The 22,303-nt window shown below is 43.5% G+C and overlaps 2 protein-coding genes across 3 annotated transcripts; both read left to right on the forward strand.

Moving 5' to 3' along the window:
* Nucleotides 1-4,842: 4,842 nt before the first annotated feature.
* On the forward strand, nucleotides 4,843-10,674 carry LOC134801120 (uncharacterized). Its single transcript, XM_063773658.1, has one exon. It carries the CDS (start codon nucleotides 4,843-4,845, stop codon nucleotides 10,672-10,674), a length of 5,832 nt encoding a protein of 1,943 aa, XP_063629728.1.
* A 4,492-nt stretch (nucleotides 10,675-15,166) lies between these two features.
* On the forward strand, nucleotides 15,167-19,814 carry LOC134804618 (ubiquitin carboxyl-terminal hydrolase isozyme L5). 2 transcript variants are annotated; one of them, XM_063777723.1, is made up of 7 exons: nucleotides 15,167-15,201; nucleotides 15,589-15,673; nucleotides 17,379-17,442; nucleotides 17,688-17,793; nucleotides 18,622-18,849; nucleotides 19,038-19,195; nucleotides 19,361-19,814. In XM_063777723.1, exons 2-7 carry the CDS (start codon nucleotides 15,601-15,603, stop codon nucleotides 19,698-19,700), a joined length of 969 nt encoding a protein of 322 aa, XP_063633793.1. In that variant the 5' UTR covers nucleotides 15,167-15,201; nucleotides 15,589-15,600; the 3' UTR covers nucleotides 19,701-19,814. The 2 variants fall into 2 exon arrangements, with proteins under 2 accessions (XP_063633793.1, XP_063633802.1); XM_063777732.1 differs by lacking the exon at nucleotides 15,167-15,201 and adding an exon at nucleotides 15,287-15,305.
* The last annotated feature ends 2,489 nt before the right edge of the window (nucleotides 19,815-22,303 follow it).

Genomic DNA, 22,303 nt, shown 5'->3' on the forward strand with positions numbered 1-22,303 from the left:
TTACATAGTTACGTAGTGGTTGGTAGTGGTAAAATAAACACACATCAACACGCGTATAATTGCATAAAATTATTTCAAAATTATTTATTTTCTCCGTCATGAATTATACCTAATCGTAATTATATCGCATCCATATCAAATCCATATTCATACGTATCGCCTCCTCAAGCACTTAATAATGGCCACGAAGGTGGGTACTTTGAAAAAAAAAAAACATTGACCTCTGTCATTTGCAGTGCCGGATTAACCCTTTTAAGCAAAATAAGCACTTGCTTAGGGCACCATGTCTAGAGGGCACCAAAAATTATTGAAGAATTTACGCGTTCGCTTCGCTCGCGTTTTTAATAACTTTCTAAGATATGATAAATGTGACATTCGGTTGGCGACTGCAGCAGCATTACTCTGCTGCAACGTTACTGCTGCGGCACTGTCAATTTTCGTGATAAACTGATGAGACTGATTTCCATACTAAAAGTAAAAATGTACAACTGTCTATCAAAATGCGTTTTTAATATCGAAAATTTTTCGCCTTTCTAACTTATGGTAAAGGTGACATTCTGACATTCCATTTTCGTGATATAATGATGTGACTGATTTCCATACTAAAAGTAAAAATGTACAACTGTCTATCGAATTGCGTTTTTTTATATCGAAAAATTTTTGCGCTCGCTTCGCTCGCGTTTTCAATAACTTTCTAAGATATGATAAAGGTGACATTCGGGTCGGGACTGCAGCAGCATTACTCTGTTGCAACGTTACTGCTACAGCACTGTCAATTTTCGTGATAAAATGATGTGACTGATTTCCACATTAAAAGTAAAATTGTACAACTGTCTATCAAAATCCGTTTTTAATATCGAAAAATTTTCGCGCTCGCTTCGCTCGGGTTTTCAATAACTTTCTAACATATGGTAAAGGTGGCATTCAATTTTCGTGATATAATGATGTGACTGATTTCCATACTAAAAGTAAAAATGTACAACTGTCTATCAAATTGCGTTTTTATATCGAAAAATTATCGCGCTCATTTCGCTCGCGTTTTTAATAACATTCTAGGATGTTTATGATAAAGGTGACATTTGGGTGGCGACTGCAGCAGCATTAGGTACTCTGTTGCAACGTTACTGCTGCGGCACTGTCAATTTTCGTGATAAAATGATGTGACTGATTTCCATACTAAAAGTAAAAATGTACAACCGTCTATCAAAATCTGTTTTTAATATAGAAAAATTTTCACGCTCGCTTCGCTCGCGTTTTCAATGACTTTTTAACATTTGGTAAAGGTAACATTCAATTTTCGTGATATAATGATGTGACTGATTTTCATCCTAAAAGTAAAAATGTACAACTGTCTATCGAATTGCGTTTTTTTATATCGAAAAATTTTCGCGCTCGATTCGCTCGCGGCTTCAATAACTTTCTAAGATATGATAAAGGTTACATTCGGGTGGGGACTACAGCAGAGGGGCTACCGCGAAAACCGAAATTCGCAAATTGCGGGGATCTTACTCTTTTACTCCAATGAAGGCGTAATTAGAGTGACAGAGAAAAATGCCCGCAATTGACGATTTTCGGTATTGGCGGTAGCCCTACAGCGTTACTCTGTTGCAACGTTACTGCTGCAGCACTGTCAATTTTCGTGATAAAATGATGTGACTGATTTCCATACTAAAAGTAAAAATGTACAACTGTCTATCAAATTGCGTTTTTATAGTATTTCCGGGAATTAAAAATTCTAACAGTGCCCTGTTTATACATTTTTGAGGTAGCAAAATATATATTTAAGCACAAGAGTGATTTTGTTATGCGTCGACCTGATCAAAGGCAAACAGATCGCGATATTAAATCTGTCCTTGTCAGGCTCGTAAAATCATCCAACTCGCTGGGGGTAGTTGGCATTAAAATTTATAACAGCCTGAGCCGTGAAATAAAAGAGGCGGCTTCTTATGAGCTATTTGTTAAAAAGTTGAAAGATTTTTTGATTGACCAGGCTTTTTTCACGGTAAAAGAATTTTATTGTAAATTTAATGTAAAATGAGTCTAGTAATATTTTTTGACATTTGTATTTTTTAATTTTTAATTTTTTGTTAGTTTTATTGACATTGGTTTATACCACTATTTTTGACATTGTATATATTATGTACTCTGACATTTGTATATATTCCTTTTTAATTTGTGTGGATTATGTATTTTTAATTTTATTGTGTACCTATTGTATATTTTGACACGTGTTTTTTTGACATTAAAGATATTGAATTGAATTGAATTGAATATATCGAATAATTTTCGCGCTCGCTTCTCTCGCGTTTTCAATATCATTCTAGGGTGTTTATGATAAAGGTGACATTTGGGTGGCGACTGCAGCAGCATTAGGTACTCTGTTGCAACGTTACTGCTGCGGCACTGTCAATTTTCGTGATAAAATGATGTAACTGATTTCCATTCTCAGCTGAAATGCAGCAATGAACGGCACTCAATTTACCTAAAAAAATCAATGTAATCTTGATGACCCTAGGCAGAGGGGGCACCATGGTCTAGAAATACTTAGGGCATCAAAATATCTTAATCCGGCACTGCTCGTTTGCGGAGTCAAACGATTTGGGACTCGCATTTTATACGCATTACCATGCGTTCCCGAAAATAATCGAATCATTCGCGAAAGTTTCGCAACCCATTGAGGTTACAAGGTCTTCCTCAGGAGTCTGAAGAAGGCCACGGTAAGTGGCGCTCTAGCCAGGCAGGCCGCTTCGCTTTCGCTCGCGCGCGTATACCTTACTGTATCGTCCGATATGTATACACCTACTACTCTGTCGTTTAAATCCTTAGAGAATATAACCAACGGAGACGCCATGTCTATAATTTTCGGTACAAAATAGTCTGGCGTTTTTTGCGGGGGAGGGGCACATCAAATGTGTACCTACGTAACGTAAACATAGCCATGTCAGATAAACGTCGGTTGACCATTGGCCGCCTATTTTCGACAGAGGGGAACGCCTGTTAATGACCACTCCGTTTGGTTATATTCTCTAAGTTTAAATCACGTGTAAAATTTGAATAAGGGCGAATAAAACTATTGATTTTGGAGTGTAGTTTTATTTAGTGGTAAAATATTTTATCTGGACTTCAGTCCTCTAGCACATCCATATGTCAACTTTACTTCAAGTTCCGCCTCCAGGGGAGAGGGAGAGAAATTATTATTAGAAATTAGCAGCTTACTGACACAGACCGAATTACACGCGGGCGGAGCCGCGGGCACAGCTAGTACATGATAAACCTGATACCGTGCAAATGATGATTTCAGTAATGGCCAGCTATGATGAACCACATCGTGCATCTCGCCATCTGCCGCAGCAACGGCAACTGCAAGGCGGAAAGCATCAGCCTTCGTGTTTGGGTCGGACTTCACCACCACCACCTTTGTCTTGGTCGCGTGCATCATGCTTTATTAATCTGGTGAGCAGTTCCCATTTTGATGGGATTATTTTAAGAGGTTTTACTTCTGCATAGAAATCTTGAGCGAGTTTCTGTTGTTAAAGCTAAAGTAGAAAGCTATCTTTAGTGATTTTGATCAGTAATGTTCAGTTTCAGTCGATCAGTTGACGCTGATAGAACCAATGGTTCTGAGTAACATGATTTAAAGACCTGTTTTTATTTTCTTTTTGGAATTCACTCTTTTAACATTGTTTTTGCTTTCGACGGACTGAAAGCTTGTACTTTCGAAGGACTGAAAGTACGCCCGATGGACTGGGCACTACTGTTTTGCTTTCGATGGACTGAAGGCACGCCCGATGGACTGGGCACTATTATTTTGCTTTCGATGGACTGAAGGCACGCCCGATGGACTGGGCACTACTGTTTTGCTTTCGATGGACCGAAAGTGGTGTACTGCCATCTCGCCGAAATATTTTTCGCCTAATTTCACTTCCCAACCAACTTATTGCAGTACTTTTAGTTGGCAAACCAATGCTTAGCATATTATTATTTAGCATAATTTTTATTTGAACACAATTTTATTTAGCAGATGTTCATTTTACCACGATTTATTTAGAAAAATAGTTACTAAGCAAATGTTTTATTATACCTAACTGTACACGACGCGCGTTTAGATTAATAAGATGTAATTAGATAATAAAATAATTAAGATATAATTTAGATAAGCCAAAGTTTGTGAATAATAAAATATCCTCCTATTGTGTTTCATTACGTAACTCTGCATAACGGGAGGGGCAAAGTGTGGGTCGCCGGCGGCGACACACACTTTGCGCCTTTCAAATAAGAATGTGATAATAGGCTAATTAGGAAAAAGTCTAATTAGAAAAATAAGTTAGGTAGAATAGCATAAGAAATAAAAACTTGTAAGTTAATAAATATTTAAATAAAGAAAGCATGAGGGCCGAGGAAAAGAGAGGTATCATATTAGAAAGAGAGGTATCATATTAGAAAGAGAGGTATCTTATTAGAAAGAGATAGGAAGTCTGCGCGCATGCGCCGATCTCTCACGATCCGCGCATGCGCGCCACGCGGGTAGCGGGGGACGAGGTACATAAAATAGGCGGTAATAAAAGCCGGTACGTCGCCCCGCTCAGCGTCAGTCCAGAGCCAGCAGCCGACTAGGAAACAACTAAAAGGAAAAGAAGAAACCTCTCCAACCTCGACCCTCCTGCATCTGAAGCCAGCTGCGTTGTTTTATTGCTCCATCCTCTGCCGCCTACGAGAATTTCTACCGTCCACTCGCCCCCCCCCCCCCCCCCTGCGCACCCCGCTGCGATGTATGAAGATAGGGCCTAACACTCACATTGTTTGGTCCTTCGAGCCGGATCTCTGAAGCAAGAACACAGCAAGATGGTAGTAACAAGAAACAACCACAACAAGGAAGATGAAGAGTCGTCAGAAAATACCGCAAAATCTCCGAGCTCCGAGGAAACCGGCACCACGTCAGGCACCGGCACCACGTCGGGTACCGGCACCACGTCGGGCACCGGCACCACGTCGGGCACCGGCACTACGTCGGGCACCGGCACTACGTCGGGCACAGGCACTACGTCGGGCACAGGCGCAACGTCGGACTCAGCGAAGACGTTGGACACAGCTGCATCGTCGGGTACGGGCGCCATCAGGAAGACGCGTCCCACACCAGAGGACCTACCCGGGCCGAGCAACGCCGTCCACCCCGCTGACACGTCGGGCATTAAGGCCACGCCTGCGGCCAGCCTCGCCGCCACGATCGTCGAGCGCAACCCCGTCGAACTGATGCCGCCACCGAGACCGCCGACGAAGCCCGCTCGGTCACACCGATCCAAGGCCTCCAGCAAGAGACTCCTCGCGGAGTTGGAGGCCAAGGAGAGGTTAGCCGAGCTAGAACTGAAGCGCGTGCAAGCGGAAACCGAGCTAGCGAGAATACGTCAAGAAAGAATAGACCTGGCGTCATCAAGAGAGGAGTCAGAAGAAGAGGAAGAGGACCTCGCTCCACAGCGCATCGCTGACTGGTTCAATCGCCGACCCGAACGAGCGACAACATTAGAAGAGGCCGCCCATATAGAAGAAACGCAAGAGCCCGCCGCGCGCACTACTAGACGACGCGCGCGACCGGAAACATACGAAGATGCTCGTGCGATGGACGTGTCGTCGCTAACCGCCGCCCTCACAGAAGCCATTCAAGCCAGCAAGTCTTACAAGAAGTACATACCTGACCTGCCGACGTTTAGTGGCCTGTGCACCGAGTGGCTACAATTTAAAGCCGCGTACAACGAGTCCGCGCCCAGTTTCTCCGCAAGTGAAAACGTCGCCCGTATAAGAAGAAGTCTAAAGGGTGTCGCCTGGGAGGCCGTCAGCGCCCTCCTCATCAGCCAGCCGCATCCAGAAGACGTCATCAAAGCACTAGAAAGAAGATACGGAAGGCCAGACGCACTACTTGTCAACGAACTGGAGAAGCTAAAGGGACTGCCGCGCCTCACCGACAACCCACGTGATCTGTGCATATTCGCCAGCCGGATCGCTAACACAGTGACGACTATCGAGATATTGAAGAAGCCGCAGTATCTCTACAACCCCGAGTTACTGCGGTCGATAGTTGACAAGTTATCGCCGATAATTCGCAACAAGTGGTACGACTACGCAGCTACAAGAGAAGAGACGCCCGAACTTAAGAAGATTGCCGACTTTTTGAATAATGAAGCCGACAAGTGCACGCCTTACGCTCCGCCTGAAAATACAACGGAACATAAAGAAGTAAGAAGTGCAAGAAAGAAGCCCGAGCGAACCTACGCCGCCGCAGTCGAAGTCAATAAGAAGCCAAAAGAAGAAAAGCCGGCGTGCCCGTTATGTGAGCACGCTACGCACCAATTGCCGTCGTGCCCGCAGTTTATGAAGATCGACACGAACGAGCGCTGGGAAGTGGCCAAGAAGAACAACATTTGCTACCGATGCCTCGTCAGCAAGCATCGACGCTTCGCCTGCCGCGCCAAGCCTTGTGGCCAGCAGGGCTGCCCCATGAAACATCATCGCCTACTACACCACGAGAAGTCGCCACCCGCGGCCGCCGCTGCAGCCGCTGCCGAGCCACCCCCACCACACAAGCCAGAAGAAGTCGTGGCCTCGGCAGTGAACCAGATCGCCTGCGCGACAGCACAAACAAGACGCGCCTACCTGAAGATAGTACCAGTCACACTACGCGGCCCGCGGGCGGAAGCAGACACTTTCGCTCTACTAGATGAAGGCAGCACCGTGACAATTATCGACTCGGCGCTGGCGGACACACTCGGGCTCAACGGCCCCACCGAACCAATGTGGGTGCAGGGCATAGGCGGGAAAGAGATGGAGCACAATCAGAGCAGGAGGGTCGAGGTCTACATACGCAACAAGTACGGCGGGCAGGAGCAGCGCATACCAAACGCGCACACCGTCGGCAGTCTGGGCTTCACCACACAATCCATAGGTGCGAGCGAGATAGATGGCTGCACACATCTCAGAGGACTCAAGCACAAGTTAACCTACCAAGGCGCAACCCCACAAATACTCATCGGTCAAGACAACTGGGAGCTAATCGTGTCGCGGGAAATAAGAAAAGGACGGCGCGATCAACTCGTCGCTTCAAGAACCCTACTAGGATGGGTACTTCACGGCTGCCGCACCACTAGAGCGGAGCCGATCGCGTACTGCTGTGCGCACCTCACGCGGGCCAAGTCGAACGAAAACATAGAAGAAACAATGAAGAAATATTTCGCTCTCGAGTCCCTATCAATCGAGCCGAGGCGACCGAGCAGCGATCCCGAACAACAAGCGCTTCGCATATTAGAAGAAAAGAGCCGCCGCTTACCCGACGGCAGGTTCGAGACGGGGCTACTGTGGCGCAACCAAGAGGAAAGAATACCCAACAATCGCAACGACGCACTGAAGCGGCTACACACGCTCGAGAGGAAGCTGGATCGAGACGCAAACCTGAAACAACAATACAACGAGCGCGTCAACAATCTACTCACCTCAAGCTACGCCGAGCGCGCGGCCACGCCACCAAGCGGCAGGACGTGGTACCTACCTCACTTCGCCGTCTGCAACCCAGAGAAGCCGAAGATAAGACTGGTCCATGATGCTGCGGCCACCTCACACGGCCGCAGCCTCAACGACATGCTGCACACGGGTCCAGATTTCCTGCAATCACTACCCGGCGTCATCATGAAGTTTCGTCAACACAGCATCGCAGTCTCAGCTGATCTGAAAGAGATGTTCATGCAGATCAAGATACGCGAAGAGGACAGGGACGCACTCCGCTTCCTATGGAGGGGCGATCACCGCGAGGGAGAGCCAGAAGAATACCGCATGACTTCAGTTATATTCGGCGCGTCGTCATCGCCGTGCACCGCTCTATACATCAAAAATAGAAACGCACGAGAGCACGCGACACAGTACCCGGAGGCTGCGCGAGCAATAGAGCGCAACCACTACATGGACGACTATCTCCAGAGCTTCAACACAATAGAAGAGGCAAGACAAGTAACAAGAGACGTCGATCATGTACACCAACAAGCCAAGTTTCAGCTGCGTGGGTGGGCTACGAACGAATATGAAGCAATAAGAGACGTCGTCGGCAGCGAAGAGCGAGAGGGAAACACTGTCCCTATCGGCGGGAGCGAGATAGAAAAAACGCTCGGCCTGCTGTGGGACACAAACGAAGATAGCATCCGGTTTCGCCTCAACACTAGAAGAGCTCAGCCCGAGGTGGTCAATGACCTCCGGCCTCCGACGAAGAGAGAAGCCCTGAGCATCATAATGTCAATATTTGACCCGCTCGGCCTGATTTCACCTATCACTACGCCGGCCAAGCGAATAATGCAAGACACGTGGCAACATAACACGAGCTGGGACGAAGCTATACCAGAAGATCTGCGGGAGCGCTGGAGCGAGTGGCTACAACAACTGCGAGACCTAGGTACCCTAAAGATACCTAGATGCTACGACGCAACGCCTGCCGCCGTGCGCGAGCTACACACTTTCGTCGACGCTAGTGAAGAAGCATACGCCGCCGCCGTGTACTGGAGGATGACGCGAGCCGACGGGTCAGTCAAAATAGCCCTGGCCGCCGCCAAGAGTCGCGTCACACCTAGGAAGCCTATCTCCATACCTAGACTGGAGCTGCAGGCGGCCGTCCTAGGCGTACGGCTAGCAAGAACAGTGATAGAAGAGCACGACTTCGAGATCGCTTCAAAAATATACTGGAGCGACTCTCGCACGGCGCTAGCATGGATACGCGCCGAGCCCCGTACATTCAAGACGTTCGTGGCCCACAGACTCGCCGAGATAGAAGATCACACTAAGAAAAACGAGTGGAGATGGGTACCGACAGCACACAACGTAGCCGACGACGCGACCCGCGCCACACCAGCTGACTTCGATACGAGCCACAGATGGTTCGTTGGCCCGTCATTCCTGTACAATGAAGAATCGACTTGGCCCCGTGAAAATACAGTCGAAGTTCCCGTGACCGGTGAAGAAAAAGAGACGTGTGCTGCGACAGCCGCCGTGCCTGAAAATAAACACGCGGCCATACCTAAGTTCGAGCGCTTCTCAAAGTGGACGCGACTACTACGTGCGACCGCACGTGTGCTACAGTTCATCGACCTCGTGCGCCCTCGACCCCGTGACCCCGCCCGGCCCGCGACACAACTTATCGCGGCGGCCAGGCGCAAACGAACGCGCGCAAACGAGACACAAGACGGCGCCTGGAACAAGCGTGCCACTCACACACGCACACCTGTCAAGATCGCCGCTACGCCGCCACGAGAAGATAAGAAGTACTTAGTGTTAGAAGCCAAATACCTAAGTGCCGCCGAGAAACTACTAGTACGCGCCTCACAAGAAGATAGCTACGAAAAAGAGAGAGGGCGCATAGCAAGCGGCCGCGCGCCAGACAAGGACGACCGACTAGCCAAGCTGAGTGTCTATATGGACGGCGATCACATTATACGTCTGCGGGGCAGAATAGCGGCCGGCGACTTACAAGAAGAGACAGTGCGACCTATAGTGCTACACGGGAAACATCACTATACAAAGTTATATGTTTCTCACGTTCACGAACAGTTACATCACGGCGGCACCGAAATAGTGGTTAACGATCTGCGACAGCGTGTGCATATAGTGAAAATAAGACCGACAGTGAAACAAGTGATCGCCCAGTGCCCAAAGTGTCGCCTGCGTCGCGCCAAGCCCGCGGCGCCATCTACGGGTGACCTGCCAGCGGCGCGCCTAGCACATCACGTTAGGCCCTTCACATACACGGGTCTGGACTACTACGGGCCGCAAGAAGTTACAGTGGGCCGTCATAGAGAGAAAAGGTACGTCGCACTGTTCACCTGTATGACGTCGAGGGCCGTACACCTGGAGATGGTTGCCTCACTGAGCACCGACTCCGCCATCAACGCACTGCGCCGCTTTATCGCTCGGCGCGGGTGCCCTACCGAACTGTGGAGTGACAACGGGACTGCCTTCAGAGGTGCACACCGAGAGCTGGCGGAAGCAATGAGAGACGCCGCCCACGCACGCCGCATCAATTGGCGTTTCCTTCCCCCCGCCGCCCCATTCATGGCGGGCGTGTGGGAACGTATGGTGCGCACCGTCAAAGAAGCAATGAAGGCTACGCTGCACGAGAAGTACCCGAGCGACGAGACCCTGCAGACCCTACTGGCGGAGGCGGAGGCAACCGTCAACTCAAGACCGCTGACCTACGTGGCCGTGAATCCAGAGGACCCGCCGGCCTTGACCCCGAACATGATCCTGCTGGGGCCGGACTGCTACTCACCTGCACCCGGCACCTTCGAGGAGAGCGACACCAACGCGCGACAACACTGGAAGCGCGCCCAGCAGCTCGCCGATACCTTCTGGCAGCGCTGGGTTCGCGAGTACGCGCCGCTACTCCAACACCGGCGGGAGCCCTACGACGGAGGAGTCGCCCCGGCCGTCGGAGACGTCGTCATCATCTGCGACTCCAACCTCCCCCGTAACACATGGCCACGGGGGATAGTGACGCAGACGTACCCGGGCAAGGATGGCGTGGTTCGAGTCGTGGACGTCTCTACGAGCAAGGGACACGTGCTGAGGAGGCCGACAAAGAAGATCGTCGTGCTACCAGTAGGTTCGCGAAGCGACGGCGGGAGAAATGTACACGACGCGCGTTTAGATTAATAAGATGTAATTAGATAATAAAATAATTAAGATATAATTTAGATAAGCCAAAGTTTGTGAATAATAAAATATCCTCCTATTGTGTTTCATTACGTAACTCTGCATAACGGGAGGGGCAAAGTGTGGGTCGCCGGCGGCGACACACACTTTGCGCCTTTCAAATAAGAATGTGATAATAGGCTAATTAGGAAAAAGTCTAATTAGAAAAATAAGTTAGGTAGAATAGCATAAGAAATAAAAACTTGTAAGTTAATAAATATTTAAATAAAGAAAGCATGAGGGCCGAGGAAAAGAGAGGTATCGTATTAGAAAGAGAGGTATCATATTAGAAAGAGAGGTATCTTATTAGAAAGAGATAGGAAGTCTGCGCGCATGCGCCGATCTCTCACGATCCGCGCATGCGCGCCACGCGGGTAGCGGGGGACGAGGTACATAAAATAGGCGGTAATAAAAGCCGGTACGTCGCCCCGCTCAGCGTCAGTCCAGAGCCAGCAGCCGACTAGGAAACAACTAAAAGGAAAAGAAGAAACCTCTCCAACCTCGACCCTCCTGCATCTGAAGCCAGCTGCGTTGTTTTATTGCTCCATCCTCTGCCGCCTACGAGAATTTCTACAGTCCACTCTCCCCCCCCCCCCTGCGCACCCCGCTGCGATGTATGAAGATAGGGCCTAACACTCACACTAACTATTTATTGTTAAATAACGTTTGCCCAAATTGAAATTTCGCATACTTTTTATTGGATCACAACTATATTTAGCATTTTTTTATGACCCGTAAAACGAAACTGCTCCCAGAGGTAGGTAGGTTATGGTTATTTTTTTTATGACCCTAAAAACGAAATTGCTCCCAGAGATTGGTAGGTTATGGTTATTTTTTAGGGTTCCGTACCCAAAGGGTAAAACGGGACCCTATTACTAAGACTTCGCTGTCCGTCCGTCTGTCACCAGGCTGTATCTCACGAACCGTGATAGCTAGACAGTTGAAATTTTCACAGATGATGTATTTCTGTTGCCGCTATAACAACAAATACTAAAAACAGAATAAAATAAAGATTTAAATGGGGCTCCCATACAACAAACGTGATTTTTGACCAAAGTTAAGCAACGTCGGGAGTGGTCAGTACTTGGATGGGTGACCGTTTTTTTTTTGCTTTTTTTTCGTTTTTTTTTTTTTGCATTATGGTACGGAACCCTTCGTGCGCGAGTCCGACTCGCACTTGCCCGGTTTTTTTTTATGACCCGTTAAACGAAACTGCTCCCAGAGATAGGTAGGTTAGGGTTATTTTTTTTTTATGACCCTAAATACGAAACTGCTCCCAGAGATTGGTCGGTTAGGGTTATTTTTTTTTGGTGACCCTAAAAACGAATCTGCTCCCAGAGATAGGTAGGTTAGGGTTATTTTTTTTTGATGACCCTAAAAACGAATCTGCTCCCAGAGATAGGTAGGTTAGGGTTATTTTTTTTTTGGTGACCCTAAAAACGAATCTGCTCCCAGAGATAGGTAGGTTAGGGTTATTTTTTTTTTGGTGACCCTAAAAACGAATCTGCTCCCAGAGATAGGTAGGTTAGGGTTATTTTTTTTATGACCCTAAAAACGAAACTGCTCCCAGGGATAGGTAGGTTATTCACAATATTAGGCGAAAAATAATTTATGCCTATCAATACATTCGACATAACAATAAAAGACATTTTGAAACATGACCAACTAAATATTTTGCCATACAATAATATTGTAAATAATCATTTGCGACATGTTATATATGCGAAACATTGGTCTGCCATCTGATAGTTTTGCCAAATGATACTATGGGAAAAATAGTTTGGGTAGTGATAATTTGCCATACAATTTTCGGCCACATATTAGTAAACCACCGAAAGTATGCCCGATGGACTGGGTATTGTTTAGTGACCGCATCAGAAGTGCCGGAGCATGTAAGAGGTGCACGTGGTCTGCTTTTTATGTGCAGAATGCTCTTTGCGAGGAGTAGCACTTACGCGGCTGAGATGGTTACTTCTGACGAGGGTCTGGTATCTGCCGAAGGACTGGCAATGCACCGAAGGACTGGTGTTGTTTTGTTAAAAATGAATTCCCGTTGATGTACTGGGTTCATATGAGTAAAATTGGCATTATTAAGTCAGAGTGCTATTTATTTTAAGATGTCCTACAATGATTATTATCACATATGACCAAAGATTTTTTTTAATGCCAGATAATTTTCTCGTAAATTGATATTGATGACAATAGTAGTGATACTGTCGAGCAATGAATTAGAGCTGTTGTGATTTGTGTTTTTGATGTTTGAGATTGTTCTATTTTCACGTACGTTTGAGAGTATTCGCCAGATGGAGGCGATGATTATTGGAGTGTATCCGTTAGATAGCGGCGATGATTACTGATGATTATTTTTATTTAGTCGTTGCTCGATGGACTATTTTTGACTAGAGAATTGAGGATTGTTAAAGTAATTTAGAACAATTATTTTTTCTGGTTTGATTTTAATAGTAATTTGAGTGAGACCCAAATTGTTGGTCAGGAATGACCGAGCGATGAGATACTGTGCTGAGTATTTTGTTACAGAACCAAATGCATATTACAGAACCAAACGAGGACGTGTGTAGCGCAGGACGGCCGTGTCGGAGCCTGATACCAGAAAGACGTATTGCAGCGTTATAGTTCATTATTTTAGACGCCTGTATAAAATCGATTAGCAATGTTGAGCTACGTATTATTTGGTTGTAACGAAATAAATAAAGTTGCGTAGAGAGTAACGCCGTCTATTGGCGCATTGTTGAAATAAAGTTGCGTAGAGAGTAACGCCATCTATTGGCGTGTTGTTGAAGTAAAATGACAATTAGAAGGCTTTGGAACGTCAAGAGGTTTCTCTTGGGTGAGCGTAGGCACGAGTTGGCATTTTTTGTCGTTATGTTGGTAGACTGGTCGAGCAGGTTTGCCAACTTGACTGAGGCGGGAGCAGAGAGGCTCCGCCGCTGGTAGTTCTTCTTGATCGGACCGCGCTGGAGATCGGACGTTATCGTTAGCCATACCTCGTGCCTAACTCGCCACGTTTCTGAAGGTTTATACCTGAAGGATTATTCTGATAGCTTATAGAATCCCGCGTTCTTTAACCATTTAGCTAAGTGTTTTATTTCAAGTGTTATTTTGATTTCTTATGTTTCATTAGAAGCTTACTTTTGTGAAATAAAGAAAGGATGTGTTAAAATGTGTTGTTTTGAAAAGATTTGTCCCTCTGAGTTTGTTGCCGGTCCCATATAGGGCTAAATCTTCTCATGTCAGAGGCGTAGGGTTGGTTATAGCTTGACTTGAATAAAGATTTGAACGGTTTCATGTGATCTTTTCATTTTCAATTTAACCAGTCAACATTCTAATAGCAATTAGTTCTTTTTATCATTTAGTTCTGAAATATAGTAGGCACTAGTATGGTTAACGAGTCCTAATGTTTATTTCATGCACAGGTAGCATGGTAGCATACTAATTTAGCTGTGAAGTCAATACATCGAGGGACTACCCCATGCGCCCACCCGCCTTTAGGACCATCGGTCTCCGACATGTATATGGCGGGGAGTAGAGATGGGTAACTCAGGAGTGATAGATAAAAAAGATATATATCTTTCTCGTTTCATGAATCACTCTTCTTGTCTTTACGAATCCGAATGTATCAGTATATCCGGACCGCTCACTCCCTCGGCAACGATTTACTAAAGCGAAAGCGATGACTCGGTCGCGCGTCGACCGAAGTAACACGAACGAGCGACAGCGGTCGTTCAGGCGGATTCGGTCGGACGCGTCATTCGCTATTCCGCGGGAACGAGAAGTAGATAGTATAGTATTTCTCGCTCGCGCAGGATGCAATGCAAATTGCAATGATGAGTTATTAATTCGGTTAATGAGTTAAATTGCATTGCATTTGATAAAATGTAAACATTTTTGTTAAGGTATTTTATTAAGCAAATATATTCTTGCGCATGACAATACGAACCAAATCAAGTTTCTTTGTGAATGTACCAATCTATATCCATCATGATACAAAATGAAAATGTCGCCACGTTATAATAACAATTCTGTCTCTCTCTCTCATTCATAAGATGACGCAAAGTCAGTAAGTGTCGATACAGTTACGAGCGGGACAACTGATACACACGGATATAAAGATATAAAAGAGTGATACATATCCCAGTGGTAAAAAGATATATATCAATCTTTTCCCTCTACTGACACATTTCGCCCATCTCTAGCGGGGAGGGTGTGTCAATGAACTGCGCGCGCAACGAAACGTAAAGATGGCGGCCCATTAGCTGACGCGCACTTGCCGCAAATAAATTCCATTTTCGTTATACAAACTCACTATAATCATACCAAATTGTACTCTATTACGCTTGCTATACAATTAATTTCGTAGTAGTTTCCTAGTCATAAAACTTTACAATTTAGGTGGGTTTGGACTCTTATATGTCAAAATAAAATACTTGACGTTGCATTGAGATTGAGAATAGACGTGACTTGCAAAAGGTTTGGTTTATTTTGGTTCATTACCCGTGTTTTGATGAAAAAAGTTGTATTTTAAAGAAGTAGTAAAAATACATTACATTCGTGGTCAAATACGACTTAAAACTGTAAGTATATTAATGCTGATTTCTTGATAAGCGGTAAATGCAGCTTTTAATGAGTGTTTATACCCGCTCTATTAGTTAAGTTTTTGGTAATAAGTGCATAAATAATCATTATACTGTTGTTTGTTTGTTTATAGCGATATCTAATAGATTATTGTTATGATTTGGATTACAACAATACGTGCACTGGTGTATTAATTTATAACCGGGTTTCGAGGTTATGTTGATATAATATTCAAAATAAAAGTGATATTACAACATGACAATGTTTGTTATTTTTTCACAGAAGTTTTCCATAATGGAATCTGCAGGAGACTGGTGTTTAATTGAGAGTGATCCAGGAGTTTTCACACAACTTATAAAGAAATTTGGTAAATATTAAACAATTATTCAGCTCAACCAATTTTATTATTTAGGTATTTTATTTTTGTAGCACGGTAACGTTTTTACTTAAAAACGTTACGGTGTCGCGTCGTAGAATAAGAAATATACACAGTGAACAGCAGAGTAAACAATAAATTAAATTTCAACTTATAATACCTATATAGCTAAACATACTTAAATCTACTGAACTACTCTAACAACCCACCCCACATCGTTACCGACGCAAAGGTGCCCATCTCAATCACTGTTTTTCCACCTTGAACCACAATGGCATAGAAAAATAAGTAAGCATAAAGTGTTCACTTCATACAAAGATAAAAACCAATTTATAATAAGTTTTAACCGAGCTTTGCGAAAAATTTATAAGATAAGAATTAAGTTTTAAGCAAGATTTAAACTTATTAATAATATGTTTTACTATACCTCCTATATTACTTAATACAGTAGAATCCGCTTATAATGACATCAAAGGGAAGTGACAAACACGTCATACTAAGCGGATGTCATATAAAACATAGTTGTACAACTTCTTATTTTTGTTATGTTTTCCAAATTAATCTCAAATTCCTTTGTGAGAAATGAGTTTTATTAAACTTGTAACAAATATCAACTGTCACTGAGAATCAAAACTAAAATACCTTCTTCTTAGTCGGTTCCTCAAGGCTGAGGGTCGTGACCATCAGGAGTGCAGTTCTTCACCACCGCTCTCCAAACCCCCCTGTCTTGGGCCAGCTGTATTGACCCCTGGATGTTGACGCCCGTAGCGTCGCGTATGGCATCAGACCACCGAGTTGGAGCCCTGCCTCTACTCCTTCTCCCTTCGACGCACCCAACCAGAACGAGCTTTTCAAAGCTGGACGGGTCTTGGCGGGCCACATGGCCAAAGAAGGTCAACATTCTCTGGAAGCATGTAGTTGAAAGCCGGGTGGTAATATGTAAAATAATAGGTAAAATACCTTACACGCCTTAAATGTACCAAACGTCCTCACAGGGAAAGACGTGGTGACGGCCACGAAAACCAGCGAATGTGTCAGTATAACCGGACATAATTTCATGGAAATAGGATTTTTAGGTCATAGTAAGCGATTTGTCACTATAAGTGAAGTCATCTTATCCGAATTTGTCACAAACAATTTTATATGAAAACCAAACTTCACACAGTAATTACATCATAGTAAGCGGTTGGTCAGTATAAGCGGAGTCATAATAAACGGATTCTACTGTATTTATTATTAAGTAAGAAAACTTGTAAAGAGTGAGCACTCTATGCTTACATATTTCTCTATGGCAGTGTTTCTTAACCTGTGGTCCGCTGTCCCCTGGGGGTCCGCGAGTATATGTATGGGGGTCTGCCGCAGTCTCACCTATTCTCACCGGTCTGAAATGAATTGCTGATTTTTTTTATTAAGGGGTCCTTGGACTTGTGCTTGATTTCCTAGGGTTCCGTGGATGGAAAAAGGTTAAGAACCGCTGCTCTATGGTGATGGACAACCTCTGCGCCAGGAATGACCCAGAGCGCAGGTTGAAACCCCTCTCCAGCAAGTGATGTGCCAGCTCCCCAAGAAAATATCTTTAGAGATGTAAAAAAAATAGGAGACTTATGAAATGTTTCATATGTCTCCTGTTTATATAAGTCTTTCATAAAAAATGGATGTTAAATATAACAAAATTAAATGAATAACCATTCCGCAGGAGCTAAAGGTGTACAAGTAGAAGAATTATGGACCATGGAAGAAGGAATTTTTGAAAATCTAAGGTAGGTAGGAAAATCTAACCTATCTTGCATGTCATTGTGTGCATTATATTAACATGTAGGTATATGTTGTTTACAATCAGCAAACATATCTGTAGAAGTGATGTGCATATGTATATGTAGAATAGAAAATAAAACTAAGTTAGAGTACTAATTACATATTACTTAGTAACTAAAAAAACCAGCCATACTGAGAAGTGTATTAGCTGACAATTTGCATTGTTAAAATTATCTGAGTCTAATTTCAGACCTGTTCATGGACTTATATTTCTCTTCAAATTCTTACAACACGAGGAACCTGCTGGGCCCGTTGTGACAGACAACCGTCTTGATAAAATCTACTTTGCTAAACAGGTGAGTTTAATTTTGCATTCTACATCTGGCAGATTAATAAATTGGATGTGAAAAGTACATTAAGAAGTTTGAGAGTAAAGTTAGTTGTGGGAAGGTTGTGGGACTAAACATGAGTTACTTTCACAACTTTGTTCATAAGCCTCATAATTTATACTTATAACTTAACATAAGTTGGTTCTTTTGTTTTTCAGTATTTTTTAATACAATTTAATATATTTTTCGCTTCTCATGCTCAAAAAGTGCACCTTTATGTCGTGCGTAGACGACATAAAATCGCATTTTATGCTCTAGAGCATAAAAGTAAAATTTTCTTCTAAGACTAAGGTAATCGGTCTCAACAGCCAAACAGTTAAAACATATTGCACAATTTTACTGAGCAATAAAATTGTGTAGATGACAAAACTTGTTATATTATTTTATTTTTGCTACAATTTATTAGAAATCCGTATTTTCTGTCATTAAATTTAGTAAATCCCATAAAATAGGAGTCGATTATCGTTCAAAAATGCTCCGAAATGTTTGACTTGGCAGAAAACCAAGCGTCTGAAACTCTGATCACATGTTGAAAATTAAAAAAAAATTTAAAAGTTAGTTGGCGGGAATTGGTTATGTATTATGTAACTAATCTTTCGCTTTACGACAATTTCGTGGTGTAAATTGCCGTGAAAAATGTGTTTTATTTTCCTCGCAATCGAAGTGAAAAGCAGAGTGTACAACAAGGGCATAAATGTCCATTTTTACCCTCGTCTACTATTTTATCTAAAAAATTGCCTCGGGTAAATATGCCCTTGTTGTACAATCTACTATTTTAATATATTTTGTTTTTAGGTTATAAATAATGCCTGTGCTACCCAAGCTGTTGTCAGCTTACTTCTAAACTGCACTCACCCAGACGTTGATATAGGCCCTGAGTTGACCAAGCTAAAGGAGTTCAGCATGTCATTCGACCCCCGTATGAGAGGCCTGACTTTGAGCAATTCGCAGACCATACGCATGGCGCATAACTCCATGTCACCTTACATGCACTTTGAGTTTGATCAGAAAATGGCTTCTAAGGTTGGTATGATGTTATAAATTTATAATATGCAGTACTGCCAATAGTTTTATCATCCGACACAGAACAAATAAAATTAATGAAAATAAAAAGATAGTTAATAAAGGTATATTTTTTGAAGTATCTTGCAGATACTTTTGCGAGTACTATACCTACTGATTGGCAAATATAATAATCTGTCTCATTTTAGGATGACGACGTATATCACTTCATCGGCTACATGCCTATCGATGGGCGGCTGTACGAGTTGGACGGCCTGCGCGAGGGCCCTATCGACCACGGACCCATCGCGCCGGAGCAAGACTGGCTCGACGTCGTCAGGCCCATCATCATGAAGCGCATCAACATGTAAGTATACCACTTTACTGGTTAAGTGGTTACCTGCCCACCGACATCCGCGTGTTTAATCAATGAACTGGACTTACAACACGGGGACCGCCATGTCCAATCTGTTTCTTTTTTTCGATTTTGGACTTAATTCACTAGCTAATAGAACTTACCATTTTTTTACAGCTACACAGAAGGCGAGATCCACTTCAATCTAATGGCTCTAGTATCAGATAGAAAGATGATTTACGAACGTCAGCTGGAGGAACTTCTCAACGAGTCACAGATGATGGGCATGCACTCGGAAGAAGTAGAGAACGAGATACCCCGGCTCAGGATGCTCATAGAATACGAGGACGTCAAGATGGCCAAGTACCAGCAGGAGATGGCGCGGAGAAAACACAACTACATACCGTTTATAGTGCAGTTGCTTAAGATCTTGGCGGAGGAAAAAAAGTTGACTCCACTATTGGAGAAGGCGAAGGAGCGTGCGGCGAAAAAGGGACCGAAAAAGATTAAGACGTAGGAATATGCAATGAAGCTAAAGTATTTAAAGAATAGTGGAGGATGTGTGTATTCTGTGCTATTTATTATAAAAAAAATTGCGTTCAACATCGCCACCAGTAAAATCGCTTCTCAAAGAGTCGTTACGTAGGTACCGTTGTTCAATTTCTTGATCTAGTTAGATAAGTACTCATTTTGCACAGGTAGTCTCATTGAAAGTTTAAGATTGTATTGTCATACATATTTTGTGTCCTATTTATGATTCAAGTAAGTAGATAACGGTCGTATGTTTACCGCGTGAGACTCTGTAGGCGGCCGTTGCATAGATAATAATATATTAATGACTGGTACTGTGTTATAATTTATTTTGAGTAATATAACTGCCGCATCACTGCCAGTATAAAATCAGAAAAACGATAGATTTGAAAAAAAAATCTCAGTACAGTCAGTAAAGTCTAGGTTCAGTTTACGATGAAATTTGAAATCAGAAAAGTTGAATATTTGACTATCTATCCCACTGGTATGGTATGGGTCTTATTAAATGAAGTTCAATTGATTATTTGTTTTATTCTATCATTTAACCCTTAACTTAAGAAGGCTAACTCGTCAGTTGTTATGTTGACATGTGATGGCATAGGTAGTGTATGTAGATAGGTACGTGATGCCCCCAAGTAACATTAATTTCGAAGTAGTGGAAAAGTTAATTTCTTATTTCTATATAACGTCTATTGGGGTTATTATTACAGTTTAAACATATCACCGCACCGGTTGGTACTGGTGTTTAAAAATATGACTGAGTTTTTAAAAATACATATTACTGAATGCAGTATTTAATTCTGTAAAAGTCTAATATGTTTCGAGTGTCGATATCGATTATTTTAGGAGATTAAAAAAAAATGCGTAATGACTCCGTTTACGGAATAATCCCATTACACCTAAGCATTTTTGTACAGTCGACGTCAAAAATAGGTTTACATTTTTCGCCTTATTACAAAGGAGTAAGGTGCAAAAGTGTAAACATATTTTTGGCGTCGACTGTACAGTCACTAACGTGAATATTATACGTGCAAAATTGTATGTGCTTTAGACTAACAAAAGGCAGTGAAAGGATAAAGTTCCTTGTTCTTGAGAGTCTGTATAAGCTGCTTAAATTAAATAAATCAGTGGTTCTGTGAGCTGTAGACCTCGCGATTAGCTTCATAAGATTAAAAAATACTTCGTTAAGTCATTATTACAGCGAACTCACAATAGTACCTATGTTTTGAGTGCCATAGGGTGGTATTCCATCTATCCATCAATTTCTTTATCTAATGTGTATTGCGTCTCACATTTAGCTTTAGTGAAAGAGTGAGACGCACTGACATTGGACAAATAAATTGGACACATGGAATACCACCCATAGACCCCACTGCCAATATCCACCATTTTGAAAAAAAAACCAAAATGACAGAAAAATTCTCTCTAACTATACCGCACCTGCTCACAAAATTTCACGAGAATCGGTTGAGAAATGCGACCTGGAGAGCAGAACACCCGGGCAACGAAAGCATTTTTGGCCAAGCTGAAACGAAGACTTCGCTAACGCTCGGTCAATAAATATTTGAGGACGATCTTACACAGGGATTTAAAATCATGAAAGTTCGAAGGTACCTCCTATGAATAGTCTATACACTGTTGACATCGACAAATTGATACAATTATATCGATGTGGTGGTTGGTCTCACAAATCACGCTTGATTGAAAAAACGCATCAAGACTAACAAAGCAAAACCCAAACTCACTAGTCACTACTCACTAGTCCCGCAAAATCTATTACCGCATTTATTCAACAAAGGCGCGTTCACACGCGGTAAATAAATAACGGCGATAAATAATCTGGGGCTGACGCGGGCTGTGTGGAGAGGCTTTAACTCTGTGATAGAGCTCCGTCACACCGCAATTAACGAAAAATCAGTTATTGTTAACTTTATTTACCAGCTGTTTTGTTTTAGGTACCTACTGGACTTTATAATTATATTAACATGTATGCAAGGCTCGGTACACAATGGGCCATCGCCGGCCACTTCAAGGGACGCAGCCATGCGGTAGACTGAGATAGCAATATCACTTGCTCCCTCTAACGCATAAATGCGTCCCTTGGAGTGGCCGGCGATGGCCCATTGTGTACTGGGGCCTTAATAGATAGATATGAAAAGCAAGTTAATATTACAAATGCAAGGGCTGATTTAGACGGCGCGCGAACTCGCATGCGATATTAGTTACATTGCAGACAATGGGTTACGTCCAATTCAACCGACCTATCAAAACCCGCAATGTAATGAAACTCGCATACGAGTTCGCACGCCGTCTAAATCAGCCCTTAATACAAGAAATATATCTCTTTTTCGAGATAATCGCCCGATAATTCGAAGTGGACAATAAATAAACTCTACGTAGGTCACACGATAAGTTTTGAGATGCTCGAAATTCGAAAATGGAACGCACCTGAATTATATGTTTTTAACACTTTCGCAACCAGGCAAAATTTCAAACAATACCCCAGAAACCGACAGTACTCGCTAGTCGGGCAACGACGTGCAACTCAATGCCGCACGCCGCGAACCCGCTAGTCGGGCAAGCGGCGGA

Source organism: Cydia splendana, chromosome 2 (genome assembly GCF_910591565.1).
Source record: "Cydia splendana chromosome 2, ilCydSple1.2, whole genome shotgun sequence".
In the NCBI taxonomy this organism is placed as follows: Eukaryota; Metazoa; Arthropoda; class Insecta; order Lepidoptera; family Tortricidae; genus Cydia; species Cydia splendana.

Excerpts from the sequence above, each read along its gene's own strand:
- LOC134801120 (XM_063773658.1), top strand. The coding sequence starts at position 4,843 with ATGGTAGTAACAAGAAACAACCACAACAAGGAAGATGAAGAGTCGTCA.
- LOC134804618 (XM_063777723.1), top strand. The coding sequence starts at position 15,601 with ATGGAATCTGCAGGAGACTGGTGTTTAATTGAGAGTGATCCAGGAGTT. Across the intron at positions 17,794-18,621 it reads AAATCTACTTTGCTAAACAG|GTTATAAATAATGCCTGTGC; the intron begins GTGAGTTTAATT and ends TTTTGTTTTTAG. Across the intron at positions 18,850-19,037 it reads ATCAGAAAATGGCTTCTAAG|GATGACGACGTATATCACTT; the intron begins GTTGGTATGATG and ends GTCTCATTTTAG.